This window comes from Rousettus aegyptiacus, unplaced genomic scaffold, assembly GCF_014176215.1.
Source record: "Rousettus aegyptiacus isolate mRouAeg1 unplaced genomic scaffold, mRouAeg1.p scaffold_m13_p_4, whole genome shotgun sequence".
NCBI lineage: Eukaryota > Metazoa > Chordata > Mammalia > Chiroptera > Pteropodidae > Rousettus > Rousettus aegyptiacus.
In genome coordinates, this window is record NW_023416307.1 from 11,304,899 (window position 1) to 11,327,442 (window position 22,544).

General features: G+C 37.4%; 1 protein-coding gene across 6 annotated transcripts in view; it reads left to right on the top strand.

The window, feature by feature from the left end:
- Positions 1-22,544, top strand: part of LOC107498323 (amyloid beta precursor protein) — a 233,803-nt gene that overhangs the window by 27,497 nt on the left and 183,762 nt on the right. For all 6 annotated transcript variants that reach the window (XM_016121315.2, XM_016121317.2, XM_016121311.2 and 3 more), the window contains exon 2: positions 20,754-20,921. In XM_016121315.2, coding sequence (XP_015976801.1) covers positions 20,754-20,921 — 168 coding nt within the window. The remainder of the gene's footprint in view (positions 1-20,753; positions 20,922-22,544) is intronic.

The window sequence follows — 22,544 nt, forward strand, 5'->3', positions numbered from 1 at the left end:
TCAGTAATGAGAACAATTAGTTGGATCTCTGGTGACTTGAATTAGGTATTAGTTCAGATTAGTTGTGAATAAATTAGGCTTCATAATTCAGAGGAGCTTATTGTGATTGGGTATTTTTCTCAATTATTACTGAGTTGCTCATTTTTGTTATAAAATACTGTCCTCCTATGCTTAAATTTTACTTAATACAGTAGAAATTTTCTTATTTTCTTTTCTGTCTAAGCATGCCTCTATTACACGGTTGATATCTCTGTGAGTTTAATAATCTTTGTTTTGGCTTAATAAAAAGAATCAACAAAAGGAGTCAGTGACTGACTGACTGTATTGCTCTAGACTCAGTTGTTTTTAAGGGAAAAAAAGTTTATAGAAGCATTGTGAACTATAAAATGGTTAAATTTGCTAGAAACCTTGGTGCTCCTTGGATAAGTAGTGAAGCATTTTATTTTATGTGCCTCTTTACTACTTTATTGATAATATAAATTTGTATTACCCAGAAATAGATATCGATATACTCAAAGGAAAATAATAGAATTTATTCTTAGTAGTGAACTCTCATCTAAAATGTTTTTGGCTGTGTAAGTACAATTTTTTTTTTTCCTGCTTTGTTCTTTTCTGTGGTGGTGAGGGAGGGAGGAAGGAAGGGAAGACTTGTAAAAATACAAATTGCAAAGTACAAGTAAAATCTTTGGGTGTTAAAGCTCACATATTTGTGCAGTCCAGACTTGACACATTTAGAAACAGGAACTTGCCTGAGGCGTAATTTTAGCCAAACAGTTGAGTCATTTCTAAGTATTTTAATGTTAAAGATTCATGGAATCTTCTGAATATCTAAAACAGATTTTCTTGAGGATTTTTTGAGTTATATAAAATTTAGGGACAATTGTTAGCTGGTGTGCTCTTCAGCAGTAAGCCACTATTGTCATAATAAAGCATGTCTGCTTATGAAGAAACTCTTTGTTTTTTTTCTGCAAAGTTTTCTCTATTTGAAAAGTTAGTATGATGCTACCTCCAGGAAAACACTAAGAAACTTGGTGATCTTCAAATAGAAACTTAAAACGAGAAAGTTTTCTTTCATAGATGTTTGAAAACTTTTGGTGAAATCTAATCTGTGAATAATTAGAAGGCGTAATTATAGCTTTTTTTTTTTTCTTTTTAAACAACAATAACATTGCAGAATGGTATGCTAGTGTTCTTGGTGAATGTAACCTTCATATGAATTGTTCTGTTTCTAACTGGAAGTATACCCACTCTGCTTTTGTGTGATGTTGAACACTTTAGCTACTCTATAGAGAAAATTAACATAGCATTTTAATATATTATTTGAGGAAAACAGTATTTTAGGAATAGTGAGGTTCCGGGTATTCTACTTATTATCTTTTACTTACTTAGTGCATTTTATTTATCACTATAGATGAGCTCTCCAATATCACGAAATGTATAAAAATCTATAAAGGGCTTTCCCTTTGGGGCGGGGGGGGGGGGCGGGGAGGGGAAATTTAGTGTTAGGAGTAGAGCTGACTTTTCTCTCACTTGTGTGAAAATGGGAAACTCAGAAGTAATTGGTATTCTCTATTGTGAAATCAGTAGTAGTAACGCATGTGCTATGTTGTCCAAACAAAAGCACTACATTTTTCTGCCCTCAGGTATCTACTTTAGTTTCGAGTTAGAACATCCATGTCCTCTGCCTTTTTTTAGTTCTTGTTTACTCATTGTTTTTACTTGGTTTCACTTTATTGAATTTTGCAAATGTGATTTTTGAATCCAGGATGTGATTTAAGTGAGGGTACCTGTTATTAGTCTTTTCACATTTATTTTCCTAAGTGAAAATCTAAGTTTTCTTTTAACAAACCACTTTGATTTAACTGTATAAGTTACAAGACAAAACACCTGGAATGTTGCATTGTATTGGGACCTTATAAAGTTCTTGATTCTTAATTTTTGCATGTTTTCTAATGCTTCTAATTTGCTTTTGAAATATTTTGGGCATTTTGGGAGCACATCGTCATTCTTACCATCTCTTTTCTTGCTCTGTCTTCTACACATCATATAATTATTTTGTCTAGAGGCAAATCAGTTCTGTGGATACCTGGTGATATTCCCAGACTGCTCTTGTTCCCTTTAAAACTCTTTTTGGTTTCATTTATTTTTTACTTAAAATGTTAAATTATGCTTGATATCCATTTCAAGTATCATAACATTTTTCAGATTATTTCCCACATACATTTAATGTTCCACAATGAAAGGGTCCCATGGTCAAAATATGTTCGGAAAACCCTTGGTGTAAGAAGAAAAAAAAAACCAGGCTTCATTGTTATAAGATTTTCTCAAAGCCTCCATCAATATCCATCTTGAATGATCCATTTCCCATATGTGTTTGACAGCAGAATTTTTTTCATTACCAAGAAATAACTGTTAACATCTTTTGGAAACTGTTTCTGAAAACACTAATTTAGGAATTGAGTGAGGTATATTAATACTTTGAAAAACAGGTCTTAAACTCCACTGGGCCAATTTTAGTATATATGTTAACTTAGTATTACATTTAATAATTGTTGGCATGAGCTTGCAATAAAAACTTCTTAGGTAAGAGAAACTCACTATAAGAAATGAATCTATTACTGTGGCTAAATAGACAAACCAAATAAGTCTAAACATCTTGAAATTTGCTACATCTCCTCGATGGAGGTGTGATTCACTGGTAGCCCTAGTGGACATCAGGAACCTTGGATTAGACATTTTGAGGAGAGCTATAACTGCCATTAAACCCGCATGCATTAAAATCTCTTAGATGGTTTAAAAATATTGTGTAGACCTGGTGAGTCAGATCTGCCACAGTGAGCTTGCAGGTTGTGGCTGGGAGTGAGGACACATGGGCTGCCGTGTCATTGCTCATTTGTCTCTCCCAGAAACAACTTGGCAGGCAGGCGTCTTGCAGATAAATGAAGAAAGATGGTCTATTTCAAGTGGCATAAGACATTTTGTAAACTAGTGTGTCATAGCTAGTTTCAGCATTTTCTTCAGAGCAGAAAATCTTCTCTCAGGATTCCTAGATACACAGCAAACATCTTTGTGAGGATAGTGTTCGGGAGATTTCAAGGGCTTTACATTCATTCATTAGTTCAGTCTCTCCAGATAACATGGGAAGTTTCTTATGTTATTAAAGTTCCTTTCTTCCTGCTTAGATACAAGCCAAGTCAATATAGTTAGCTCTTTTTGAAACAGATTGCTTTCTTTCCATTTTATGTATATCATTGAATTTTATATATATTAACCTGTGAGGTAGGGTGTTGTTGTTCATTTTAGAGATTTAAAAAAATCCAAGAGTTGAAGTTAAGAAGTTCCCCAGACAGTGAGTATATGCCAGACAGAATTTGATCTTTTCCTTTTAATACCAGAGTTTATTTTGGTACCTTCAGGTGTGGGTCCCCTCAACCATCACCTCCTACAGGGACCCTCAACCATTTGTAAGTCCCGTGAGGTCTGTAGTCTATAAAAAATAGACAAGTGATGGATTAGACCAAGTTCAAAGTTGCAGTTGCAGGACATGAAGAAGTTCCTGGAAACAATTTTTATAGTCATGTCTTTTCATAGAGCTTTTGATTTATGTAGCTTGTTAACATACACTTGTTATTCTGGTAGAGCTAATAAATTATTCAAAGGGATTTTAGTGGTTTAGCCTTCTACCCCTTTGTCTAAGTCATTCATTATGAGATGATTGGCTAGAACAAGAAAGTCTTAACCCAGGGAGAGAAGATCTGGATGGATTCTATGGTTTTAGAACCCTAGTTATGAGTATGTTTTTCTTCTTTCTTGTGAATTTTGATCAAAAGCAGTTATTGTGTGTGTGTGTGCGTGTGTGTGCGCGCACATGCACGTGTTGGATAATTTACCATCAAGACTTCTTCATTGATAGAATACTGTTATAGATTGACTCATGGGTAGTTAATACAATAGTTATTTTTTTATTATTGGATACAAAATAATTATAGGACAATCCTGAGGGGGGATAGGTTTAACCAACTTAATAACTTTTGATATCTCATGTACCTTTTAAAAATACATACACACACACATATATTTGCCTCTGTGGAAGGCAAGCTATATTTTATAGAATTTATATAGTTATAATTTTCACATTATTTTATTGAATTAACCAATATAGTGTGTTCTGGGAGGAAATCTATTCAGTTCAAGCAGTATTAGAGTGCCAGTGTTCCTTTGAGTATTATCCTTGAAATATAGTGATGAGTAATACCTGAGTGTCTTGCCTTAAGGAAAAAGTTTAAGTCAGGGTTTTCCACCATTTGGGGCCAGATAATTCTGGGAGAAGTCTGGAGGAGGTTGTCCTGTGCATTGTAGGATGGTTACTAACACCTTTTGGCTCTGCCTACCAAATGTACCACCCAAGTTGTGACGATTAACTTTCCCAAGAACCTTGAACCTCTACCTAGAAGCAGTTCATAGGGCTCATAAAGCAAGGTGGCTTATAATCCACGTGGGTTAACAAGCTTTCTTGGACAGAGAACCATCGCACACCTGAACAATCCAGGAGACACTAGTGTGGGGATAAAACAACTTTTGACTGGATTGGCTGTGCTTATAAAAGACAGCAAATGTGTGTGGATATTTGAGAGTTTATCTTTGTTAGGCCAGATAGGTGTTAGGTATTCACCTATGCCATTCCCTCTTCAGAAAAAACCCATGCCTATAAAACGCCTTTTAGCAAATCTGAAAAGGTGCCTTCATTGTAATTATTTAAAATTCTTATTACTTAGAATTGTATACCATGAGCAACTGCTGTAAGGTGGGAAGCCGAAATCCCCATGCTGTAAGATGTGTGCACGTGTGTAATTACAGCTATGTACTTTTTTGGTTTATTTGAACAAATTTGTCTAAAAAGTTTTGCTTATGTAACTCCTCCAGGTTAGAGTTCTTGGTAGAACTTCAGTCTTTCCAGCACAATATAATGCCTCTCTTCCTCAAGGGGCAGGATTTAGATTGTATTACAAACTCTCTATTTTAGGGCTTTTCCCAATGTAGACGTGTCATAAAGACACCCCTGCGGTTCAGGAATGGATTAGCAACGCAAGATTCCAGATCATTCTTCCCTCAGGTTACATAGGCACAGTGTGCCACGACAGAAGAGCAGCCCTGCACAGCTCCATTAAACATCTGCCAGTTTTGAACATTAAAATAATTTTCCATCACTCAAGGCAGTGGAATGTAGATGGCTTGATCTACCATATTGGCTACGAGAACTCCCGGTGTGACGCGGGGCGCACAGCAGTAGCGGAGGAATAGGGTGTTTGCTAATAAATCAGGGAAGCGGTGACAGATGACATTATGTTTTACCTTCTTCAGTGCCACTGGGATGAAATGCCAGTTCTTAGCCGATGTATTCTGACTCCTATTGCTGTTCGCTGGAAAGGCCCTGCCAACCATTCCCCATCGCCACCTCCATCCCTTGTGTTCTCATCCTCAAAATGTACAAGCCTCAGAATCTTCTCTGCTTCCATTGTCGGCCCTTGCTGCCGTTGTTCTGCTTCTGCTACGTTAGCTCATGCTGTGGTCTTGGCTGTGTACATCTCCCCTTGTCTTGTACGCCAGGGCCCACTTCTCCACTATTTGTCGTAGGTGCAACATCTTTACAGGCCCAAGAAAATGTTTCAATTCTAATTTCTTTTAGATTAAAAGAAAAAAAATGACAATAGTAATGAATATATACTAATGAAGCCAGCCTGAATTACAGTCATCTGTACACCAACGCAGCCCTAAAATACAACTTTTAATATTTCTTTTTAGAGAGGAAAGAGTCCACGAAAGACGTCATGCACCCCTGCGTTCCCCTCATACGCAGATGGGACGCTGATCTTGCTGTCTTTGAAATGTGGCAGTTGCTCCCCTGGCTTTGGACATTTATTACAAATTCAAGGTCATTCTCATCCAGCCTCGTCTCTCCTTTCACTCCTCCTCCCTACACTCTGTACATTTTCTGTTCCCCTCTTTGGTCTGCCGACTCTATGCAAACTCCCTCTCCCTCCCCCAAATCAAACCACTCAGCACCTTTTCCAGTGAGTGGGGCCTCCTTGTTTTTGTCTCCACCACCGGATGTCCCTTGAGGTCAGGGGTTCGGGTCACACCTGCATCTCTAGTTTTGGATGTGTTCCGTATCTGGGAAATGTTTATCTTAATATAAGATATCAATCCCGAACTTTCCTGAAACTTAACCCAGGAATCAAGCGACTCTGAAACCTCGTCCATTTAAAGTGGGAAGGACAAGTGTTTGATAACCATCAGCACATGCTGTTTGCCTTAGCTATTCAACAGTTACTTTCTGTCTCTTCCTCCTAGTATTTTCAGGTGTATTTTTTTTACACTAGCCTTCGCTTAAGGTGTTAGGTTACACTGACATCTCTGAGAATCAGTTTCATGCTGCTGAAGGCTTTTAGCTGCAGGAATTTTTTAAGTGGTTAATTGGATGCTATGTGAAAGAAGTCTGGCCGCCCACACTGTTTGTGCCATTGTTGGAGTCTAGTGAACTAATCTGATTTTTTTAATGCCGCCTGTCTTGCAAAATGATGCCCCTCAGGAATGTGTTATCAGAGAGCCAGGAAATGAACATTGAAGTTTATTGAGACACACAGATCATAATCTAACCAGCTCTTTACCCCTCGTCATTTCTTCTCACTCCCCCAAGAGGAGCCCGAGGTTCTTGAACAAGTTGAGCTGTGACTCGTATTTGGTTGGGAGTTGATGGAGACAGGGGTTGTGGGCGCTGCATTTTTGCGTATTTTTTTCCTTCACATTAGGAAATGATTCTCCTGGTGCCACAATAAAAAATCTCGCAGGTATGTAAGTCGGAATTTATTTTGTATTGCTCTACGCCTTTGTCAATAATTACATTTTCTACATTCTTGTTTATTATTGTTCTTTTTCATTCCAGGCATTCCTTAATACGTCCCGTAAATATTTACTGAGTGCTTCTGTGTGGGGGAGAGAGAGGACTCAAGTTGTGAAAGAGTAAGAAGGCTCTCAGGTGGACAGTGAAGTAGTAACTCATCTCGTTTGCATTTACTTAAAATTTAAAAGGCCTGGGAATCACCGTTTCACTCACCTGAAGTGTTTAGATGTTCTTCTGTTCTTATAGCGATGACACAGATGGATACTCAGGAGTGCTAACCAGCATCCGCTGCATCCTCATAGTAACATGGTCCCACATACTTGTACCACTGTCACCTTCATCGCTTTCATGTGGATCATATCTGGACCCCCCCACAGCCCCTCAGATTCTATTCTCAGACATAAAGAAACTGCGACTCAGATGTTTTGTCACTGAAACTGACATTAGAAGTAAATGGAAGAGTAAGACTCTTGCATTTTTTTGGCTCCTGGTCTTCTTCTGTTTCTGTGACAGTTCTTTAATGTAGCAAAGAAAGTAGAAATAGAGTCTTCACTATTATCTATCTCCCCTTTGGAATTATTTTCTCCTATGTATTTTAGTTCCCAATAGTCTTTTCCGATAGGAAAGGCAATTTGAAAAATTCTTATTGTATCTTAAGGCTAAAGAGAGGGAAAGCTTCTTTGAGAAATGCCTTGGTGCCTTATTTAAGAAGGATAATCTACTAGCGCTTATCAAGCAAATAGCCTGAAACTTGAACCTTGATTATTCTTCAATATTACAACTCTGGAGGGAAAGAAATAATCTTAGCTTACACTAAAAGTGACAAGTTAACAGAATGCCATTTGAACAATGAACAGGGATGCTATTTGAAAGTTACCATAGATTTTTTTTTTCACATCAACTTAGTATTCTCTCTGAATTTCTATTATGTTTGCAAAGCAGTTTTCTGCTACACCAAAAGTCCTAGTAATTAAAACACAATTATCTGAGAGTTATAAGCAGATGGGAAAAGTAGGTACGTAAACATTATGCAACTTTGAAAGGAAATTAACCAAAGGATATAACGTAAATATCCTTTCTGCTTATCAAAAATAAATACTTCCTGTTCTTTTCCTGTAATAGTTCTATAAATATTTGAAATTAGATAAAGTTGTAAGACTATGAATTCTTTGATGCCACTTCACATATAGATATTCAAACTCTTATTCCGTATAATGTACTTATTTATAATCTTTCTTGTTCCAGCGGACTGTAGGTAACTTCTTACTATCTGTATACATAAACGTGAACATGTGTGCGTGTGTGTGTACATAGGAAAAAATAAGAACAAGGAGTGAATGTTAAGTACCTGAATTCTCTGTCTGTTTTCGTGCAGTAAATTCTTTAATTTCCTCTTACCTTTCCCACTCTCCTGATTTCCTCTCAATGTGACTCGCTTTAAAGACTTTTCAGGAACTTTTTCATAAATTTTGTTAATTATCATTCTTCCACTTATGCTCTTCCACATACCGTTGTTGATTGAAAACAATCTACTAAAGGCACAGATGGGTTGGTACCATTTTACAAAACAGAAGGTCATGAGCCTATGTTAAAACGCACAAGTGCCTTAAATTTGGCATGCATAACGGCATGCCAGCTGATCCTCAAAGTGATCCGAGCTGCTCTGCCTCAGGCTAGTAGGAAATCAGATGGAAATGACTTCCTAGAGAGTTCTGTAGGGCCAAGGTTTATATGTCTGCCCCTCATCCCTGAGAGCTGCTCTGAGATTTTAATATGCTCCAAAGGACAATATTATATCTTACTAGGATTTTTATTCAATTTTAGTACTAGAAATTATAGAGATATTAAACAGTCTGCAGTATACCAGGCCCAGATATGTAGACTAGCTTCTTCACTGCAGCCCAAGATTAGGAATCCCCTTAACCACCGCTCCCTGTTCTAGCCCTAATTGTCTCTCCACCTACTTGGTTTCACTAGAGGCCGAAGCTTGATATGATACTCTGGTAGAGGCTAAAGGGAAATAGGTGAACTTCTGAGCTGACTAAGGGTAGGGAAAGAAATATGCCCTTTTTTCCTTGTCCAAGTAGTCTGGGTATCTGTAAGATGCAAACGTGTAAGTATGGCCCTACTGTTAATGTTCTAATTAAATGGTAAAGCGGCTCCATTTTTAAACCTGCTACCTCTTCTGGAAGCTTGTTTTCCGTATATTTTTCCCTGCCTGCAGCTTGTTCAGAGACTTTTTGTTCTCTTTATGTAATGATCCTTTAGCGCTCTGTTTCTTCCATGCCATCCATTGCAAGCGAGTGAACTCCGTAGTGGGTAAATGAGAAGATGTAAAGAGGAAAAAAAAACCTGTAAAATTTGCACTAACTTGTATCTTATGTGTGTCAGCATAAGCGTTGTGCTCTAAAAGGTCACTGTAAATGCTACCGATAAAGTAAAAGTAAAAATAAAGTAAAAGTCCGTTTTAGAGCTGTGTCATTGGCTAGTGAATATGATATTACATCTGCCAGGTGATGAGTGAAGTATCACAAATGCCATAGCAATATTCATAGTCTTATATTAAGAAAAGAAAGTCTCATAACAATTTAGCTTGCAAATAATGCAAAGATAGTATACTCCAAAGCTATAAAATAAATTATATCTTTAGTTTACAACTTTTTCACTTGGCTTTTTCTATGCATGAAACCCAGGTGATGTTGAAGCTTTAATTTTGGGACTCAGTTGGTGCCACACGGGTGAAATCTGGTATGATCTTGGTATGTGGTATCACGTGACTGGAGTACTTGACCCGATAACATCCCAGAACGCTTGTGTGTCCCCATTTCTCACGCCACCCTATTCCCTGCACGTGGATCTACTTCCTAGAGTGGGCTGGGCAGCGGCCGTGTCTGGCAGGGACCTTCGCCGCTTGTGCTCCTTGCATTTTAGCAAGCACATACGGCACGGAGGACCATCATGGTAGTAGCTGGAGTGCTTGGTGATAGAATGCGCATGTCCTTTGCTGGGAGAAGTGTAATTAGAATAAGATTTTGTATTCGCACAGCCACACGTAAACACTGAACAGCAGCATGCATGGTCTCTCTGAAAGCATCAGAGTTTTCACATTTCAGGTATTTCCTTTTAAAACCATACTGAGTGGAAACAAAGTACAGTTAATAAAATAACCCGTGTGTTTAAATAAGTCTTTTGTCATTTACAGGTGTATAAAAAACAAGGAAGGAAAAAAGCTCGCGATATCAGTCAGATTTAGAGACAGCAATAATTGATTGCTATCCTCTTAAAAGTGTCAGTGCATGTGTTTGGAGCATCATCTTATTTCCTCCCATGCTTAGTGTCTAGCGTTAGGAGTCAAAACCAAGAGAGTATGGCTCATGTGCCATAGATGAGCCATTTTCTTCATTTAATCCCCACTTTGTGTAATCCATTAAACATCAAATATTTATCCTGTTTCTGGATGTAAATGTGTTAGTCTGTACCAGCTGAACTAATTGAAGTCCTGACTTTCCAAGGGTTTATAAAAAAAGACCAAGAGGTAGTGACATGTGTACAATAAGATTGGTAAAAGACTAATGGGTAATAATGTTGTGAACAAAGTTTATCGTTATGTTGTAAATTTTGTACTGGCTTCGTTCAGTCTGCTGTGTTTAGGGCAGCACTGTTCGGTAGAAATATATTGTAAGCCACATACGTAGTAAAAATTTTTCTAGGAAGTTCCAGTCAAGATGACAGAGTAGAGTTTTAAAATCAACAGGAGCGCCTTGAAAAATAAATTGATAAATTATTTTTAAAAAATTTCTAGGAGCTGCATTAAAAATAGTAAAGATAAATAATTGGACATAATTTTAGTGATATATTTTATTTAACCCAGTGATAATCATTTCAACATATAAAATTATTAAGAGGGTATTTTACAACATATCTTTCATACTAAGTCATCACAATCTCAACATTTGATCTTTAGTGTTCATAAAATTACACTCACAAAAGTAGATTTACTTACCCAAGTTGTTTTAAACAAGCTTAAAGTTTTTCAAATAGTAGAATTGAGTAATTTGTTTTTAAATTTAAATTTACAGTAATTACAATTAAATTAAATGAAAAATGGTAGTTCCTTGCATGAACCAGCTAGACTTCAATCTCTGAGAACCGCATATGGCCATTTCTCCCTCCGTGAGACAGTACAGGTCCAGAGTGCTCAACGGTGTAGTATTTGCCTTACACCATGTGTAAGGGAGGAGAGTTTTTAAGAATGCAGAGCTCTGTAAGAATGCAGAAGGGAGCAGAGGTTTTTGAACATGAATGGGACTATGGTATTTAGGTGAACAATAGAAAAGACAGAAAAATCAATTTTCCGGGAGACCAGTGCTTCACCAATGGAAATGGGGGAGTGCCCAGCTGTGAGAGTTTCACAGAATTTTAGTTGAGCACAAGGTCCTACTGCTTAAAAACTTTTGAAAGCTGTTAACCTCATCTAACTTCCCAGGAGTGACCACTTCTGAAACGAGGATAGATAGATGGTTATCCCTTTAGTTAAGTAGCTCATTGAGGCTCCTTCACAACTGGCCTCCATCACCGTTGCTTATTTTTAAGGTTTTTCCTTGGGTTTTTTCTTCAGATGTTGTTACTCTTATTTTCTTAAATTTGATAAAATTTTTAAAAAGGTAGAGATTTACTAGCCAAGGAGGGAAGCCCTCAGAAAAACCGAACCCTGCTTAAACTTGGACTTCTAACCTCCAGGAGAGAGAGAAAGAGAGAGGGAGAGAGAGAGGAAAAGGAGCAGGGGGAGGGAGGGATTTGATAAATTTTGATTTGGTAAAATTAAAATTTGATGAAATTTGTCCTGATAAAACTGTTTCCCTCCAAGGTAATCTTTCTTCAGTTTTCTAGTGTTTATCTAAACATGTGAATTCTCCATCATTCTAGATGTGATTGGACACAGCAAGATTTCCCATGATCCTCTGGGGCTCCCTATTTATAAGTGTAAGGGTGCATTATCTTTCCTTTTTTTCATTTATTTTTATCTCTTAAAACCTTTAGAACTTTTTCTTATGGAACTGCTACCCAGTTGTGCCTTTCCTGTCTTGTACTACTTCAAAAAATTATTTCAAGCAAAGTACAGAATCTTGTATATACTTAAAAAATAAAATTTGAACAAGTTCCTACCTTCTGAAATAATTTTCAGCCCTGATTCTATCACTTTACTATTAGTTATTTTTATCAAATACATGCCTGTACTAGTTTCTCTTGCTAAAATAATGCTGCAAAGCTACAACCCACCCCAAAATTCAGTGGCTTAAAATAATATCTATTTATTATAGCTCAAGGCTTGTGGATCAGCTGATCTTGGCTCAACTTGGCCAGATATGATAGGAAACAATAGAACTTCAGAAATTGAACATATATAAAATATCTCTTGTATCTAAAACAGAGAAGTAATAGAACTTGATTTCTCTGTATTGCATTATATGTTGCATGCAAATCTGCCCTAGCTGTCAGAATTAGTAGAAATTATAATGGAAAATTCCTCATTTGTATCATCAAATTCCTTTACAATGAATGCCATTCAAACTAACATTTCTGAAGAGCCCAGTTTGCAAGTCCTCCCGCTTGTTAGCAGCATAACTTAAATGCAGTCACTCTAGAATGAGATTTTAGGAAAGCACTGTCATTTGAGATTTGCTCTAATTGACCTCTACCAGTAAATTCTGTGTGTGTGTGTGTGTGTGTGTGTGTGTGTGTGTGTGTGTCGCCGCTGTTAGCACTATGACTATATACTATACTGTAACTCTATATTAGGCATCTATATGTAGATATATGCTGACTATTGAAAAATTAGAAAATACAAATTAAATAAGCTAACAGGTGATAACTGTGCATTGACAGTTGGAATGTTGGGGGTTCTTGACACCTACTATTTAAGGAAGGAACTAATTTAGGAGAAAGTTTTGCATTTGCATTTCAGGGGAGATTTGTTAGAGAGGAAGCTACCAAAAGTTACTAGATGTTAACATCTAATGATTTAAATTTAAGAATTGCAGATTATACATTTAAACTGCAGATTTGCATCCTGTTGTATTTGTACTAAAATATATATATATATATACATATATATAAAAGCCAGTTACAATGAACTACAAAATATTACTATCATGGGGGGGGGGAAGTTATTCGAAAATAATATTCAAGATTTAAAAATCAAAAAGCATGAAAATTAGCAGCTGGATTTTCTAACTGGCCTATTATGAAGAAAGCAATCATGGGCTTTGCTTATGATTAGCCAAGTTTTGAGCCTTTTTGATTATCTAAATAGATGTGGATATACCTTATTGTGGTTCTTCTCAGAGTCAAATGAGACCATGAAGGGAAAGATATAAGTAGACTCTTCGATTTTTGCCCTTAACTTTTTTCTGTGTCCGTGTTCACAAGGTCAAGGCCGTTGAGATACAGCAATATTGGGAAAGTCAAAATAGTGTAAATATTGTGATATTGTACATTTTTGTATAGTGGCTATATGAAACATGTAAAATTTACAATTAAAGGCAGAATTAAAAAGATGAAGCATTCTTACATTAATGACACAGAAAAGAATTTGTTCCCAACATAAGAGCACATTAGACATAATTATACATAGCCTAGTATGTATCATATATATATATATATATATATATGCATGCAGTTAAAATATAGAACATTACCATTTAGGAATAAATGGACATTAATTGGATCAAAAATTATTTTTTAGGCAGATAGTTTGATTGCCATCTATGAGGCTCCTTTTTTAAAATTCCAAGTTTGTATCTGTTCTAGCAGTGGACATCACTATTTCTTGGGCCTGCCTACAATTCATGCTTAAAACACTGATGATTAATTTTATGGACCTTGAATAACACTATTGCAAGAACTCTTTTGATTTCTTGCTGGGTAGTAGCAGCAAGAATTTTTTTACTAGTCTCATTTTTGAATATCTACCCTTTGAGCAGAAAGAAAAGCTTGATATCGTCAAATGACAAAACCAAAACGATTTAGCAATGAGTTATTCTTTTAGTCAGGAGTAAACAGTCCACGGGTTGGGGGAGATACAGTGCCTCACAAGCAGCAGAGCGTTGCCCCCGAGGGATTTTGGGCAAGGGTGAGTTTTACACAGCTGTACGAGACGCAACGTGAAAACAGGCGTGTGTTGGCTAGGAGGTCACGGATTTTCCTATATAGCTAACAAGTCCTGTTTTCTAGGGTAAGGTGAGCTGGTTGAAAGCTAAGTTTAAGAATTGTGATTTTCTCTATGTCAGCTTTTCTTGACGGGTTTTTCCCTTAAGTGCAGGCTGACTTAGGTTTAGATCTGCGACGTGGGCCAGGCCACTGGCACAGCCTCCATGTGGGTCCCCCTGTGAGAGTTAACTTTATCTCTGTCAACAGAGGCCATGTATTCATCGAAGAGCAATAGCTTGTCATTCGTATCTGGGTCAATAGTACCTCCCAAAGAATGTCAAATTTCAAGGAGTAAAATATATGGATTAGTTCTCTGAAAGGAATTCTTCCTTTCTTTACTCATTTTTGCGGCAAATCATTTCTAGCCTGAAATTTGAGCTCTGAAATAGTTGTGCAGCAAATAATGGATGTGGTGAACATGGCCCACTCTGCACACAGGTAAATTGAAGCCGTGTACAGTTTCGGTATAACTGCATTTCATTTTTCTGTGTGCTTCGACTAGCTTCTCCATTTTTTCTCACCGCAGATACATGCACACACACACAGACATGAGCAAAACCTTGGGAAACTGCAGTTTTCTGTTTTAATTTGAGAGTCAGCTTGGGCACGTCAATAAATCTCTTGATACCACTTTATAATTTTGTGGCCTTGGAAAAATCCTTGCCAGATCCTTTTTCTTTTCCTTAGAGTTGGGATGGATGATTTTACAGATTCTTCCAGTTCTGTGATTCTGATTTTAATTTTAGTTCTCCCCTGTTAGAGATAAAATGGGCAATTGCAGATGTTCTGGTTCTGCTTAAGATTTTTTTTTGGCATTTAAAAGAAAACTGTACAGATAGTCTTTTCCTTTGCAGCATGAAAATTTATGTTAAGCATTAAGTGATGCTTACATTCCTCTTGAAAGGGGTTCACTCTCACATCTCCAAATTGTGATTCTAGAAAAGAGTTAATTACATCGAAAAGGGAAGTTTGTTTTAAAATTAAATTTAAAAGCATTTTTTGTGGGGTACAATTGAATTGTGCTCTGGTTAAGGGAAAACTGTATTTATGGGAGAAAACCACAGATGTGATAAAAATAGCATCACTGTGTTTTTAAAAAGATGCTGTACTCGAATCTGACCGAGGAAATCGTGAACTGCTTAAAAAGTAGCAAATTCTCCACTATATGAGGCTGGCCATTCCGACCAGTGAGAAATCTGTTTAAATGCAGACACCAGATGGTTTTCATTAGCTACAAACCTTAAAATTACATAAATCCGTGATGCAACTAAGCTATGGATCTGTACCTTCTCCTTGCCAAGCGAGACTTTGCAGCCAGGGCAACAGAGAGCTCCTTGTTCCCTTTCCCTTTTAGTTGGGACTGTGTGGGGAAGAATGCTGCCAAGCCTGCTCTAGAAGGAATTTTGATCTCCTTGATGATAATAAAGAGAGAAAGAGAGAAATTTGGGCAGGGGGAGACAGGAACACTCAGTTTGAAAGACAGCAGGAGAACCTCGTTTTGCCCTTGTAAATCGCAGCTATTCTAGCTATAGGTTTCCTAGTTCTTCTATGTAGATTGGCCCAGATTAGGTGTATATGTTCATATTTGTTCATTTTAATTTCCCCTTAAGTCCTTTTAAAGACAATTTTTGGCTGATTTTGGGAGGTTTGTTTTTACTTCAGTACTCTATTTATATATTGTGACCTTAAAATATCTTTCTGGTAGCAAAAGATTGTTTTTAGAACATTTGCAGCATTTTGAGGTGTAATGGTTACATGTGTAGTTTAGAGCCTTCTGTAAATAGCCTTTTGATTTTGAGGCTTCATTGTTTTTAAGCAGTTATTTTGTTCATTGTCACTGAACACTGTTTTCCCATGGGAAAGCATCTCTAGTCTCACGATGTCAGTGGAAAGTCATTCAGTTTACAAGAATTGTCTTCATCTTCACTCTCTCAGAAATGCATGGATTACAATTGGGCAGTTACACCGGGAATCCAAGATTTTAGGTGTTGCCTTGGATTTCTGCAAAGTAACTTTAAGTTACCTTTAATAATGTTAAGATGAAAACAAAATTAAATTGTCATAGTTATTGAAGTGGTTATATTTTCCATCTACTAAAGCTTTTGTATTTCTTTTCTATTAAAAAGAGAAATGCTTTTCAAAAGTTAGAAATAATTATCTTCAAGATGACTGACGGAGTATGCATTTTCACTGGCAGCAAATAACTTACTCTAGGAGTCAAAGATTTCACTTTTAAGAGTGACTAGGACCTTGTGTATACTATATTAAGTGATTTCTTTGACGCTTCATTTAGAAAAAGCTATTTGAGTAAACCCGTTGGGCCTTGGATGGCTAAGTATTATTTCCTGTATGACCACCTTGGCTGGCGATGGTTTTCTTCTGGCTGAATGTCAAAGAGTGGACTGCTCGGAGCTACCAGGCTTTATTTGTTAAATGGGTTAGGTGAGGATCCTGTGGGTTACTTGTTTTGTTTTAATGAACAGCAGGGTTATGTTACTTAAAGCATGGAATTCTTTGCAGGTAGCCTTCTATAAGCGTAGAATAGCTTCTGGTTCAGTTTGTATCTACTAGAAAATTGCTCTGATCTTCTTCTACACACTCAGTGTTGGTTTGGGAAAGAATTTTTGCCTGATAAATGTGTTTTTGTGATTTAAGTATTAATTTGTAAATGGTCTCTGGCAATGTCAAATGTAAGAGATACATACATATAGCCAATTTTTAAAATTTCTAGTGTAATAATTTGGCCTAATTATTGAGTAATCAAAGTTCAAACTATTAAACAATCTCTACTTTAAGAAGATAGGGCATGCTAATGATCATTACTACCCTCTATCCATTTATTTTTTAAAGTAAATATTAGAGCTCAACTTGTCGAAAACCCAAAAGGAACTGAGGCATATATTTTCTAGCCTTAACTCCCATGGACAAAAATGAAGATAGTACAAAACAATTAAGGATATCCTCTAGTAACATGATAGGGCCATATTCATTTCATTTGAAGAGATATGAAAAGGATTACCATTTCGTAGTCAGCATATACAAATATGCAAACAGATGGCATCCAAAAATTATAAAGTCAAGGAGAGGGAAAGATGACAAAGGTATGGAAGAAACAAAAAGAAGTTAGAAGTGAAGATAGGAAAAAATTGAAGAAACATTTATCTAATGTGTTTGGCAGGTAGGGTGACCAGTTGTCCGAGCTTGGCAGGGGTTTTCCTTGCTTTAGCACTAAAAGGCTCACCTCCTGGAGACCCCTCATTCCCAGGGAAACTGGGATGATTGTTCATCACCATTGTCAAGGCCAAGGACTTGGCCCGTTTTATTGCTTTGTCCTCAAAAGTACATCGGTGCCTAGTATGTGTTATACACTCAGACTTACTGGATGAAGAAAGAAACGTGAGCTGCTGCCATTTTTTATTGCTATTGTTGTACCAGGTTGCCCTCTGTAGCGAAGGAGTCCAAAGAGTGAGACCACCAAGACTTTTTGAAATGCGCGAAGGACAAGTTATTGTCTTTAGGACTGCCCAATCTTTAGGACTTCCCTGTGCTGTGGATTGAAGAAATATTAGTTAGCATAGCGATGGATAATCAGAGCTAAGTAAGGAGAGCCAGGTCATTTCACTGGGACAGAGGCCAAGGGAACAGACAGCCAAAGAAGACTTCATGTATTGCCAAGAAGTTGAAAAATGACAGATAGTGAAGAAAAATCCTGTTTGGTTTCTCAGAAAGGAAGTCATATGTAACCTTTGAGAAAGCAATTTGAGTGCATTGTGGGAATGGAAATTACTTTTCAGGGGGTGTAAGAAGCAGGTTAGAAGGTGGTCACAAGGAGTGTTCTAATCACTAGCCGATTTAATTGAAAGAACTTGGAACGTGGTTCCTCAACAGGGATCAGCAAATTGGCCCACTGGTCAAATCCCAACTACTGCCTGTTTTGTTAGCAATTTATTGTAAAAACAGCCACACCTAATTTTGCATATTGTCTCAGGCTGCTTTTGCATTATTACAGCAGAGACTATATGCCTTGCAAAACCTAAAATATTTACTATCTAGCCCTTTGCAGAAAAAATTAGCTGACTTCCAGTTCCAGAGGTTAAAAAGAATGAAGGAAAGTGTTTTTTTGTCCATTTTTCTTCAAGAGGAGATCAAAGGTTGTGTGTGGATGTGTTACGGCGCTGGAGATAAGGAGCAGCATACTAGGTATTCATTGCTGTGTTAACAGTTACCTAAACTTAATGGTGTAAAACAACAAACATGTGTTATCTCAGTTTCTGTGGGTCAGGAATTTGGGAGTGTCTTCCGGGTGGTTTTGGCTCTAGGTCTCTCTCCAGGTTTCAGTCATGTCAGCTCGCCCCGAAGTCACATGAGGGCATGACTAAAGTTGTAGGAGGTTGCCAAGGTCACTCACGGTGCTGTAGACAGCCCTTGACTTCTCATGTGGGCCTCTCCACAGGGCTGCTTCAATGTCCTCACAGTGTGGCAGCTGACCTCCCGCACAGTGAGTGCTCCTGGAGATCAAGGAAGAAGCCATGCTGCCCTTGATGACCTTGCCTCCGAAATCACATGTCACTCTTGCCTTACTCTGTCTGTTGCACAGACAGACCCTGATGCATTGTGGGATGGCACCGATGAGAGTGTGAAAACGAGGCAGGCGTCATTGGGGGCCTCCGTGAAGGCTGGCCACCACAGGGAGAGAAATTGGCACTTAAGTGTTCCTTGAGGGGAGGGTGTGGAATGAAGGGCATTTGTACTGATAAAGAGGTAGAAACTAGTGGACAGATTGTGGAGTCTGAAGTAGAGAAATTTCGAGGTAGAGAAGGGGCAATTCATTTAACAAAATAATGACTAGCTGTGGTAAAAGATCCTTAATCTCTGTTGAATTAGAAAGAAGGTACCCAGATTCTGCTAAGACTGGAACTCTCTGAGACAGGAATGAGTTTGAGCAGGATGAAGTACCATTAGGATTTCAATGATGATTCCATTGCTAGATTATAAATTCCTTGAGGGCATGACTCATATTCTATTTATAAATAAATATATTACATATACATAATATAAATGTGTTACGTACCTTCTAGTTGGAAAATGAGCCTCAGTTTCTGCCTTGGAAATTGTAGGATGCGGCAAGGGAACCAAACTGTAGAGTTGAGGGGTCCCAGCAATTGCTGCTGACGATCTGATAACTGTAGCCTCATCTGGCAGCAGAGAGGCAGAATTTTGTTAATTAAATATGCCGTACAGAGTAGGACTAGAAATGTAGAAAATGTTGCCTGAAACAGGGTTTTAAAGATTTTGCCAAGGTTCGCACTCAGGTCTGTGACAGGTCTCAGCTGGATTCAGTGCAAGATTTTTTTTTTTTAAAGGACATAAGTCCTCTGTTGTGGTTGGACAAAACGCACATGAAGATGACTAGAATGGACAGATGTTCGATCTATTTTTACATTTCTGTGGGGAAAAAAATGTCAGGAAGCTCTTTAACTTAAATCTCAATGTGATTTCAGTGTTTTTATTTTTTCTTCCTGTGAACAATTTTTTAAAAAATGATACAGGTTATCATAGACTCACCCAGTTCTCTGCCGAATGACTTCTGTTGGGAGTTAACTCCTCTTGGGGTCCTCGGCAGCTGGATTTAACAAGGGAGGAATTATTTTGCTTGACGTGTCTGTTGATTCCTCAGTTTCGAATAACATTTATTCCTGGGAATTTAGTTTTCATCTCTTGCTGATTTTTTTTTTTCCTTTTGTAATGATCAGAACCTATTAAGGGAGGTAGTATAGATATTACGGAACTTGCGTGTTTTCCCTTTTAAAAATAATTACATGAAGGCAATGCTTGTGTGTAGAAGCGTTTGGAGATACAGAAGGGAACCCTTTTGCAAGTTGTTTTTGTGACATGGTGCCTTGCCTGCAGCGGGAGTAGCTAAGAGCACTTGAGAGCTTACTGCACAGCAGGTGGGCGCTCCCCTCTGCTGGCCTCCTTGCAGTGTGACTGGGAAGATGGGAAACCAGCACCCTTAAAATACACTCAAGAGTTTGAGGGTGTCCTGGGGGTAACCAATGCACGGCCAATGTGTTCAGTCACATTTGGGCATGGTAAATTCTACAGTGGTTTTTCTGTTCAAAAATTATAGTGTAGTCAGTCACTTGCTAACTAGTAATGCACGTTAACACCTCCTTAGCTCTAGGAGGTGACAGACAGCATGACCCCCAAACCTGGTCATCATGCTGGAATTGGGCTTGTTCTTTGAGTGAGCCAGTCGGAGGTTATTAATGAGACTGTGGTTTCCTCCAGAGTGATTATATTTATCTCAGAAAAACCTTTTGGTAGACACCACAAAATCTTTTGGTAGGCACCACAAAATCTGCTATGGGGAAACGTATAAGGTTTTCAATGAATACATTCCTCTCGATATTGCTAATGTCTCCATTTCAATGTTTAAAAAAAACCCCATTTTTATAGGGGGTTGGACATGTATGTAGCATACCTCATATTTAAAGGAATGCTGAAGGCAAGGCTAAGTCATAATTGAGAATTAGCAAGAATAGAACTGCTTCTGCTTCTGTGTTCCTCTTTACAGCTCTTCCCCCAACCTCTACCTTGGAACTCTGGATTTCTGTAACTAACTGAAACTTAATTTTTCCAGGTGCCCACTGATGGCAATGCCGGCCTGCTCGCGGAACCCCAGGTTGCCATGTTCTGTGGCAAACTGAACATGCACATGAATGTACAGAGTGGCAAGTGGGAGTCAGATCCATCAGGGACCAAGTCCTGCATTGGCACCAAGGAGGGCATCCTGCAGTACTGCCAGGAGGTAAGCCCCCGCCAGTGGTCCGCGTTGTGTAACGTGCTCTTATTTATTTATTTATTTTAACTATTTACGTGTTTGTATTTTATCTTACAGTGAAAATCTTTTTTTCCTAGCGATTCACTGTACCATTAACATATTTACTTGCTTTACTGTATGACTAAAGGATTTTTTTAAATTATGTCATATTACGATCGTAAAGAAACAAACTGAGTAAAATAGAAGATATCTTGACACTTCCTTTTATCTTTAGAATATATCCCGCTATGGCTTTACAGACAAGGTATTGTGTTTAAAAGTGACTAGAATTAAGTTTTTTCCTATTTATGTTACCAATTTTATATATTTTAGTCCAATCATTTCTGTTTGTGTTCAGTTCTAGTTTTCTTCTCCTTATTTTACTTTTTGAAAATGTGCAGTGTTTACTTGTTAAAACATTGAAACTCTAAAAAGTTATACTCAGAAGTTTCACCACCCATCCTCTGTTCATAAACATTTTCATTGTTCCTTATTTATTCTTCTTGCAAAACACAATACTTTTTTCTATAAGCACTGTTCTGCACTTTGCTATTTTGACTTTTATATGCTGGAAATCCTTTCCTCCTCATTGATAAAAACCTTCGTCATTCTTTCTAGTTTCCTGCTGTTATTGTACAGGGGATTCCTTCCTTATTAATTCAGTTTAAAATAACTAGAGTCTCAGGCATTTTCTCCTTCACTCACTAGACACTTATTCTAGGACACGTGGCTATTTGTGTTTTAAGAACATTTAAAGGAATTAGTCTTAGGCATTTTGGAAAAGCAAAATTCTTTACTTTCCATGAAAACGAAAGATAGGCTGGCAACATTTTTTTTTTTTTTTATTGTAATCTTTTGTGTACTAGAAAATTTCCTTTAGCTTTCTTGGATCCAAATGGATTATTTACAAACACATCCACACACATATGTATATATAATTTTATTTTGGTAGCTCTCTAAGAAAGGACAGTCTCTAAATATTAACTTTTATGTTTTGAGAAGCAAAAAAGCATCTACATTGTCACAATATATTACATACATATCAAGTGATTTTCACCTTGAAGGAGTATGAATCTGATGTGAAAAGATAATTCTCTATGCTTAAGTAGAAATCACTACTATTTAAGTGATATTTAATATCTTTTAAAAGATACTCTGCCTGCTTATTTATTAAGTTTTAATAATTTACTTTTGCCCATTTATGACATTTCTAAATTATACTCTTTAGAAATAATATTCGCATTCTACTGAAGAGTTGCTCTAGTATAATTTTGTACATAAATTATAAGTTCGATAAATTGAAATTGTGTGCATGCTTTTTGATACCATTTCACTTTTCTGGATATACATACAGATTATGCATTCCGAATGTTAAGTTAAAAATATTTTTAAAAGGCTAGAACTCAAATTTAGTTAATGACCTTGACCACATCACCTGTTTCTGTAAAATGGCTCTTTTGATGTGTGTGTCAGATTTTGCATCCAAGTTCTTCCTCTCTGTGTTTTACTTTGGAAAAGCCTGATGTTTTTGCATTTGCATGATGACCCTATAAAAATTACCCTTCTTGACCCTGACTCCCACTGCACTTAGGGAGCCCACGGATGCATGGG